Source organism: Brachyhypopomus gauderio, chromosome 4, assembly GCF_052324685.1.
Source record: "Brachyhypopomus gauderio isolate BG-103 chromosome 4, BGAUD_0.2, whole genome shotgun sequence".
In the NCBI taxonomy this organism is placed as follows: domain Eukaryota; kingdom Metazoa; phylum Chordata; class Actinopteri; order Gymnotiformes; family Hypopomidae; genus Brachyhypopomus; species Brachyhypopomus gauderio.
In genome coordinates, this window is record NC_135214.1 from 21,262,678 (window position 1) to 21,273,356 (window position 10,679).

At 42.3% G+C, this 10,679-nt stretch overlaps 1 protein-coding gene across 1 annotated transcript in view; it reads left to right on the forward strand.

The window, feature by feature from the left end:
* Positions 1-804: 804 nt before the first annotated feature.
* LOC143512547 (dedicator of cytokinesis protein 3-like) overlaps positions 805-10,679 on the forward strand; it is a 78,255-nt gene continuing 68,380 nt past the window's right edge. Inside the window, exons 1-3 of the mRNA XM_077003006.1 lie at positions 805-1,528; positions 8,382-8,465; positions 9,844-9,884. Coding sequence (XP_076859121.1) covers positions 1,492-1,528; positions 8,382-8,465; positions 9,844-9,884 — 162 coding nt within the window. The 5' untranslated portion in view covers positions 805-1,491. The remainder of the gene's footprint in view (positions 1,529-8,381; positions 8,466-9,843; positions 9,885-10,679) is intronic.

Here is a 10,679-nt window from a genome sequence, read left to right on the forward strand (position 1 = left end):
GCGGTTATTTAATAAGATTCACTGAGCCGTTCTTTAGTAGGATTCACTGAGCGATTCATTAATAAGCTTCACTGAGCCGTTCTTTAGTAAGATTCACTGAGCCGTTCTTTAGTAAGATTCACTGAGCGATTCTTTAGTAAGATTCACTGAGCCGTTCTTTAGTAAGATTCACTGAGCGGTTCTTTTCCTTCATTTTCTATTTCCTGTTTCTCTGCTCCTTTTTAACGACCATTAACGTCGTTGCCAAGACAACTCTAAATTTTCCCGTTTAGGAAATATATTCGGAATTCTAACAGCACAGCAAATGTTACGATGGTACTATGGATTTATTATGTTATTTATGAATTAGTGGCAAACGTGAATTTATTTTAAAAAAAAGGAAGATATGCTTAAAAAACCAAAGAAAACGTAAAAAAATAAAAAATAAAAACGTTTTAAACCTTATATCTCCTAGATGGGCTACAGATGTTACTTCTGTATACAGGAATATTCAATTTTTGTCTCCATGTAGTGTTGACAAGTTTTAGCCCCTCAATTTCGAAAACGAAGCACTTCATTGAATATCAAGATACGACGAATTAACATTGTAGTCCTATGATAGTTTGATAATTACTTAGTTCGACAATTGAGTTCGAAGGCACTGACAGCGGTTGTTGAAAACGATATATATTTTATTATTGTATATGATTATTACGTCTTTGACATCTATTATAACAAAATTAAATGTGCAAGTAATAAATCTAATAGCAGTTGTAGTGACATGTAGTGATTTGTGGGAGCGTGTGTGTGGTCAGCGCGGAGATGCGCAGAGACTCCGCACCTGACGCAGAACCCGTCCCCGCTGCACCTGTGCGGTACCAGCGGTACCTCATCCTGGGGCCTCTGCTGCTGGAGCCAAGGCCAGGCTCATTCTTACCATATGCCGGGTTTAGAAGGCTTCTGAAGGCTTGATCCAGGGATGTTTCACACCGTCACGTGACAGCTGTGAAGATGGCGCACCGGACCTCTCTTACATTCTCTCGAACCGCGACGATCAGTTCGAACCGATGAGTGTGTCGACAGCGTTCATCGGTACTAAAGACAGGCAGGTTCAGACATGTGAGTAGATGTGCATGTAGACTAGGCTACGTGTGAAATTGCTAAATAAATAAATTAGTTCAACTCGGTCCACTCCAGCTCGCTCACAGACACTGCAGCAATAACAGAAGATCAGATTTCCGTTCATTACCGGGTGGAGAGACCGGGCGCCGCATGACGGACTGCAGATGATTCATCATCGGGAATAAAGAAGAGGGACTATGATAGATGGAGGAATGAAGATGATATTCTAACGGTGGTTTTCGACAGTGTTCCGACATGCAGCCCGTTCGGTTCACGTAGCTGTACATGTAGTGCTGGAGTAAAGGCGACACACAGTCCTTCATCTTCATCCTCCCACACCAGCGCAATGGACATCGGTTTTCAGGGAATCTAAATTCATCTTTTGAAATAATGTGGATCCCAACAGAGGATGAAAAATTCGGAGTTGGTAAGTGTACATATTCTTCTCGACGTCATGTTTTTTTGGTATTTAGAAGGTAGTTCACGACTCAGATTTAGAGCAATGCAACAATTCCTCCTTTGCGAAGTGCTGTGTTGATAACACTAGCTGGCGAATGTACAATTACTCGTTTACGGATCAAATTGTCATCTCATACGTTCATTAACTCAGTTTCAGTTAAGATTGTTATTAAAATGTTAGCTGTTTCAAAATGTCATACACAAAAAGATCCGTTTGTCTACACGTGATCTCCTGAACTGATCATTTATATTGGACATGGCGTTTTTTTATTATAATACAAGTCAGTGGTCTGTAGGCCGGTCTTCCATTCTCATGTCTTATCTTTGTCTTTACTTCTTCCGCTACATGTCGAATAAAGTGTGGTTTTGATGTAATTAGAGTAGAATGAGCCTGTTCGCTCCCCACGGCGTTGGTAACGCAGTAGCACTAACGCGCTCATCATGACCGCAGAGAGGCGCTGATGACGCTCTAACAGGTGCGCTCGGAGCAGGGCTGCGGACCTCGCGCACGATGGGGGCCAGTGCGCCTCCGTAGCAACGTTCCTTAGCAACTGTTCTCAGCGCTGCGAAATATATTTTACGAAGAGAAAGTGAGAGAACTTGATCCAAAACCCCACACAAAACCCCACACCTTCAGCGCCACTCGCAGCGATTCGCTACAGTCTCGACAGTAGGGAACCCCACTGTACCAAACACACGCAGCTCCATTGGAACCGTCAGCAGCACCTTGGAGAGCTCCCCGGAAACAGCCAGCAGCACCTTGGAGAGCTCCCGGGAACCCGGGGTGCAGTTTGTGGACGTCATGGCACAACTTCACATTAGAGCCGGACACCACAGTGACAGTTAACCAATATGGCCGACGGCATCAAGGTAATATGAGACCGGCTGTGTCCCAATAGTCCAATTTTATCTCCTCTGTTCATCTCCTCATTTTCTCCTCTCCACATGACCTCAAAAAATGTCCAAATGTGCCGTGTTGAGCACTGGCCCAGTACTGAAAGGGACGAGTGGACAAAGCTAAAATTTCCCTCAGACGTCTCTCAGCGGCACCTGATGGAGGACGCTGAAGTGCGGAGGAGAGCTGTATCGTTGGGTGACAGCCATGTGTGATGCTTGTATGCACACATCATCCAGAAGCGTGTGGTGGAATGTCCTCTGTCTCCTCGGCTCAGTTCTGTCCCCAGGATCTAGTTCAGAGTTCACAGAGCAGACGGGGAGAGGACACGGGGACACGTGGGTAGAGTAGGAGAAGCAAACACATACCAGCACATTCGTTTCAGGTCCTCTGCACCTTGGGGGTGACATCACCGAGCAAGAAGGTGCCCTGAAGTAAACATTAATCTCATTAATCATAATCATAATCATAATCTCATTAATCTCATTTCTCATTTCAATCTCAGTCCAACTTTGACATAATTATATAAGTATGTCCATCAAAGCTTTTAAAGATATCTACTTGTGCATTACTGTTATTTCTGTATGATTTATTTAGTTTACGTTTTTTAAAGAATAATGGGACCTTGTAAGCATGGCTGACAACCTGTGGTATCTTATTGATGAGAGTATGTAATATACTATTGTAGGCTGTCACAGACGCAAATGAAACCATCCTCATTAAGAAGATATCAGTGCATTCCTTATATGGGAACAGCAATGGCTTTCACACACAGTCATAATGCAGATGTGTCACCCATTGCGATTGTCCTGTGGTAAAGAAAGATTCGAGCATCACCCCCACATCGAGGAGATGCCTGCGGAAATGGAGCCTCCGTCTCCTCATCTCTCATGCTACTGGAACAGCACTTAGGGCATATTTGGATATATTTCCAGGTTGAGAGGAGACAAGAAGACGAGTATGAAAGTACAGTATATTTCAGCACAGGCACTTGTTATAAATGAGTGACTGGTCAGCAGAAGTGTGCCACATTATTTACACAGCGTGTAATTCATACGGTGTCCCCTCTGTGTGTTCTGTGCCACATTTCAGATTTCATACTTGTTATTGCTGCTCATCTGTATATATTTATTGTTGTATGTATGTCACAGTGGACATTAATCCCATAGGACACACTGTCCTAATCTTCAGTCCTGCTTTGGGTTAACTGGGATTGATAGCTATCTGCACTGACAGTCCACCACTGTGACATTCTTTCCTACTATATTACTTCTCCACAGTTTTGTGCCCCTTGATCACAACCACAGTGTGCTAAAACAAACAGAAGATTTTTGATTGCTAGATGAAGCCAGCAGTGTGCTGTGGACCACGGCTAACTCTCACAGTCCTACAGGTGCCTGGTGGAGACCTGAAAAAACATGTGCAAGAAATTATTAAACTTTGTTTACAGCCTGAAATTCAGCATGTTCGCAATGTGGAGAAGGTTCTTCTTGATCGTTTAACTGATTTTTCTCTCAAAGCGTTCCCTCTTTCTCCTGCTGCTGTGCGTGACCTGTTTCCACACCTGCACGTTCCCTCCCGTAGTTCGTAATCATCGCAAGGCCGCCGTGTCTCTCCCTGAAGCACCTGAACATCACAGCATCACTAAGGACTTCACCGCACCTGTCTGCCACATTTGGCTTCTCTAAGAGACTGAAATTCATTGGTGCTGGTGAGAAGCAAACTGGGACGACCAATATCACTGGTGACTGAACCCAGGATCCTGGCTGGGTTCATTGGATCAGGCCTTTGCCATAAGTCAGCCCGTAGAAGATAGCAGACATACTGTCAAGGACAGAACTTCCATGCAAGAGTCCAGTGTTTTTCTTTTATTTTACCCTCTTTTGGACTCTTCTGACATAATTCTTTTAGTTTACAATTATGTATCAGACAATGTGTTGTATGAATCATTGACTGTGAATACATTTGCACATTTGATAATCAAAGGTGCATTGATTTATCTAACCTGTGTGAAAGTTCAGATGTTGTATCCGCAATATTAAAGCTTGTCCAGTCAGTCCTGCATCTACTGAGAGGAAGATCTGCAGCCTGTGGTCACGCTGTGGCCGAGCCGTCACGGGCCGAGCCGTCACGGGCCGAGCCGTCACGGGCCGAACCGTCATGGGCCGAGCCATGACTGGAGAATCCCAGTGTCGTTCCGATCAGGTTTCCATCCAGATCAGTCTTTTAAATGGAAGTCGCACTAGCATATTTATACATGTTTATACATGTATATAGCATGTTTATACACATGTTATATGTATAGACGGCTGTGGACAGGCAGCACTGACCATGATGCACTCTGTTTCGCTCTATGTGCCGTCACACAGAAGCTGCGTAACATTCCTGCCAAAACTGTTGGTGTGATGAAACACTGACAACATTTCACTGTTGCCAGTTTACACACAAATCTTTGTTATCTTGTGACCCTTTTTTAAAATACTCAGATTATATTTGTGTGCCCATTGGAAGTATTAAGCACTAAGCCCTTCTGTTTATGACAATGAATGAAATGATCATAACACAAAATGGACACAAAACTGGACTGTTGTAAGATGGTAGCAGTATCTGTTTCCTGTCATGGGGTGAGCACCTGTCTCCTCTAATACAGGGTGTGTATATAGTGGTATCACCTGTCTCCTCTAATGCAGGGTGTGTATATAGTGGTATCACCTGTCTCCTCTAATGCAGGGTGTGTATATAGTGGTATCACCTGTCTCCTCTAATGCAGGGTGTGTATATAGTGGTATCACCTGTCTCTTCTAATACAGGGTGTGTATATAGTGGTATCACCTGTCTCCTCTAATGCAGGGTGTGTATATAGTGGTATCACCTGTCTCCTCTAATGCAGGGTGTGTATATAGTGGTATCTCCTGTCTCCTCTAATACAGGGTGTATATATAGTGGTATCTCCTGTCTCCTCTAATACAGGGTGTATATATAGTGGTATCACCTGTCTCCTCTAATGCAGGGTGTGTATATAGTGGTATCACCTGTCTCCTCTAATGCAGGGTGTGTATATAGTGGTATCACCTGTCTCCTCTAATGCAGGGTGTGTATATAGTGGTATCACCTGTCTCCTCTAATGCAGGGTGTGTATATAGTGGTATCACCTGTCTCCTCTAATGCAGGGTGTGTATATAGTGGTATCACCTGTCTCCTCTAATGCAGGGTGTGTATATAGTGGTATCTCCTGTCTCCTCTAATACAGGGTGTATATATAGTGGTATCTCCTGTCTCCTCTAATACAGGGTGTATATATAGTGGTATCACCTGTCTCCTCTAATGCAGGGTGTATATATAGTGGTATCTCCTGTCTCCTCTAATACAGGGTGTGTATATAGTGGTATCACCTTTCTCCTATAATTCAGTGTCATATATATCCACTTGTTCTCATGACAACAGCAAACAGAACAACCAAACTGAATTATTAGTCATTTTGGTTCATATTTAATCTAGTAAAATAAAGCTGCATAGTTTTCAACAGTGCACGAACAGAAGGCCCAAGTCGTGAACTCTGACCCCTAACCATACACAGCACACAGAGAGGCAGTGTGTAGTGTTAAAGGCAAATGCTGAGGCTAAATGTGAAGAATGTGCCTTTCTGAGGATATTAATATCATGAATGATATTTCATGATATGTCTCAAAAACAGAATTATCTCCTAGGCTACTGCATAATGTTGTAAACATCATGTAAAGCAAATGTTACTGCAGAAGAGCTGAAAATTCTAATGTTGATTCATTCAAGGAGTCATGGTATCCCAGTAGACCATTTTGGAAGCCAGGTGTCTGTGCCCATGAAGTTGAGTCATCTCTACCAGGCTAAGCTCAGTTCTGGCATCAAATGGGGGTGTAAAATAACGTTTCTCTTTTTTCTTATGAAAAAGGGGAGATTAATAGTTTTGTATTTCTACGTTGCGTTCTGTTGTAGTGATTCTGTTAGCTCTACACAGGCTTACATTACAAGCTAATCAGCTAGTTAACAAAATGGTATGTAGAATAAGAAAGCTGATATGTATTTATTTTCTAGCTGGTCACTCCCAGGTTCAAAGAGTGGTTGAGAGCGACAGGGCTGAGCCTGTGGGACCTCTAACCCTGGACAGATAGGGTGGACAGGTATGGACAGATAAGGACAGGTGAAATGAGTAACATTACTAATCTCATTACAATGGTACCTGTAAAGAGATGAGTTATATTGGACAACAGATAAAGAGTCAATCTCATTCACCTGGAGAAAATGTAGCACTAGCAAGCAGGTTCAGTGTGATGTTCTGGCCAATGTCCTGCCTGGAAACCTTGGTTTCAGCAGAATAACGCACCTCTCACTGCAAAAGGTCTTTAGAAATGGTTTGAGGAATATGTCAAGTTCAAGATGTTGACTTGGTCTACAAATTCCTCAGATTTCAATCTAGTCAAGAATCTGCGTGATAGGCTGGAAAACAAATCTCGATCCTCCTTGTAGCTTCCAGGACTTAAACGGTCTGCTGCACAGGACACCTTCAGAGGTGGAGATCATGCTTCTATAGATCAGAGGTGGAGATCGTGCCTCCATAGATCAGAGGTGGAGATCCTGCCTCCATAGATCAGAGGTAGAGATCGTGCCTCCATAGATCAGAGGTAGAGATCGTGCCTCCATAGATCAGTGGTGGAGATCGTGCCTCCATAGATCAGAGGTGGAGATCGTGCCTCCATAGATCAGAGGTGGAGATCGTGCCTCCATAGATCAGAGCTGTTTGGGTGATATGAGGGGGACCTACACAATATTAGACAGCTAATCTTAATGTTATGGCTGATACCTACATACAGTACATACAGGTACTTCCTCCTGTATGTCCTTCTGAATTAGAAAGAGTATTGGCAATCCTCTTACTAATTCAGAAACACTATTCTTACACAGACCTTTATCTGAAACGTCCAGTTTCTCGGGCAACTTTGTTTTTGAATATCTCTACATCTCTTAAATGAGCAAAGCAAATGAATAAATAAAACTATAATCAATATAGTGTTTTTTTGGTACATGACTGCATAGCTAAATGACTATAGAGTTTGACTCCTCCCACTCCAGACTATTCTATTGCTCACTGGCTCATTATAATAATGATTCATATTATCTTGCAGCAAGTTCACTTGGGTTGGTTATTGCCTCCAGCAAGACTATATATATTTAAAATGTCCAAAATCTGTTGATTTTCCACTGTATGTGATCTACATACTGCAGTTTACATAGTTCACTGCATATCAAGCTTAAATTGCACCTATAACTGTGGGTTCTTTAAAAAGTACCCAAGCAACTCCTGAAATATACTTGATGTGGGTAAACCATGAGTAGATTTCTGTGAGGTGTTTTGTGGTTGCATCTTCCCGAGTCTTCAGAGACTTTTGTAGAGACGTTGTAGTGGAGGCCTTGTACTGATCTATGCTGATGATAATAAAATACCCCATCACATGTACAGTTGTACTTTACCTTCGATCATGTATTGTCCGACCATCCATGAATTTACCTAAACTGCTTGTGTGTGAATGAATGAACAAACAAAATGCTTCAAGTGAAGGGGACTCTCCTCCCCCACAGCCAGTGCCTAGCACCTCGAAGCCAGGATTACACTGGAGAAAATGTCTGGCCTTTGTGATTAAGCTTTTGAAATACACACAGTATAGGGCATTACAGTTAGCAGTTATAGCATGAAATTCCACAGTGGCGTGTCTGTGAGGAACTACATCTCACACTCCTCCTGGAATACCATTTCATCATAGACTCCCATCATTTCTGTTTTTCCTCCGTGTTCAGCGATGCTTTTCTGTCATGCGTGTTTCTTCTCCGTGGTCCTCTCTCTCTCTCTCTCTCTCTAGAGCATCAGTATCGATTTCTCTTTCTTTCTCTTTAGTGATAAGCAGTTTCCGTAGCTCTGTCAGCCAGGCCCTGGTCCTAGAGCTTGGAGAGACTGTCCAAATCCTCGAGAAATGTGAGGGTAAGACCCTGTAGTCTCTTAATCAATCAATCAATCAGTGAGGGTAAGACCCTGCAGTCTCTTAATCAATCAATCAATCAATCAGTGAGGATAAAACCCTGTAGTCTCTTAATTAATCAATCAATCAATCAGTGAGGGTAAGACCCTGTAGTCTCTTAATTAATCAATCAATCAATCAGTGAGGGTAAGACCCTGTAGTCTCTTAATCAATCAATCAATCAGTGAGGGTAAGACCCTGTAGTCTCTTAATTAATCAATCAATCAATCAGTGAGGGTAAGACCCTGTAGTCTCTTAATCAATCAATCAATCAGTGAGGGTAAGACCCTGTAGTCTCTTAATCAATCAATCAATCAGTAAGGGTAAGACCCTGTAGTCTCTTAATCAATCAATCAGTGAGGGTAAGACCCTGTAGTCTCTTATTCAATCAATCAATCAATCAATCAGTGAGGGTAAGACCCTGTAGTCTCTTAATCAATCAATCAATCAGTGAGGGTAAGACCCTGTAGTCTCTTAATTAATCAATCAATCAGTGAGGGTAAGACCCTGTAGTCTCTTAATCAATCAATCAATCAGTGAGGGTAAGACCCTGTAGTCTCTTAATCAATCAATCAATCAGTGAGGGTAAGACCCTGTAGTCTCTTAATCAATCAATCAATCAGTGAGGGTAAGACCCTGTAGTCTCTTAATCAATCAATCAATCAGTGAGGGTAAGACCCTGTAGTCTCTTAATCAATCAATCAATCAGTGAGGGTAAGACCCTGTAGTCTCTTAATCAATCAATCAATCAGTGAGGGTAAGACCCTGTAGTCTCTTAATCAATCAATCAATCAGTGAGGGTAAGACCCTGTAGTCAGTTAATCAATCAATCAATCAGTGAGGGTAAGACCCTGTAGTCTCTTAATCAATCAATCAATCAATCAATCAGTGAGGGTAAGACCCTGTAGTCTCTTAATTAATCAATCAATCAATCAGTGAGGGTAAGACCCTGTAGTCTCTTAATTAATCAATCAATCAGTGAGGGTAAGACCCTGTAGTCTCTTAATTAATCAATCAATCAGTGAGGGTAAGACCCTGTAGTCTCTTAATCAATCAATCAATCAATCAGTGAGGGTAAGACCCTGTAGTCTCTTAATCAATCAATCAATCAATCAATCAATCAGTGAGGGTAAGACCCTGTAGTCTCTTAATTAATCAATCAATCAATCAGTGAGGGTAAGACCCTGTAGTCTCTTAATTAATCAATCAATCAATCAGTGAGGGTAAGACCCTGTAGTCTCTTAATTAATCAATCAGATACTTGATGTCTTTCATCAGACGTAAACCAGCGTCTGTGTCAGTGGATCTGCTGCTGAATCTGTCCATGTGGTTTTATTGTAGGATGGTACAGAGGATTTTCCACCAAAAGACCCACAGTGAAGGTACGACTGGAGCTGCTGGCACACTCTTCACACTTCACTCTACACTCTTCACTCTACACTCTACACTCTTCACACTTCACTCTTCACACTTCACTCTACACTCTTCACTCTACACTCTTCACACTTCACACTTCACTCTTCACTCTACACTCTTCACTCTACACTCTTCACTCTACACTCTTCACTCTTCACACTTCACTCTACACTCTACACTCTTCACTCTTCACACTTCACTCTTCACTCTTCACTCTTCACTCTACACTCTTCACTCTACACACTTCACTCTTCACTCTACACTCTACACTCTTCACTCTACACTCTTCACTCTACACTCTACACTCTACACTCTTCACACTTCACTCTACACTTTTCACTCTACACTCTTCACTCTTCACTCTACACTCTTCACTCTACACTCTACACTCTTCACTCTACACTCTTCACACTTCACTCTACACACTTCACTCTACACTCTTCACTCTTCACACTACACTCTTCACTCTACACTCTTCACTCTACACTCTACACTCTACACTCTACACTCTTCACACTTCACTCTACACTCTACACTCTTCACTCTTCACACTTCACTCTTCACTCTACACTCTTCACTCTACACACTTCACTCTTCACTCTACACTCTACACTCTTCACTCTACACTCTACACTCTTCACACTTCACTCTACACTTTTCACTCTACACTCTTCACTCTTCACTCTACACTCTTCACTCTACACTCTACACACTTCACTCTACACTCTTCACTCTTCACACTTCACTCTTCACACTTCACT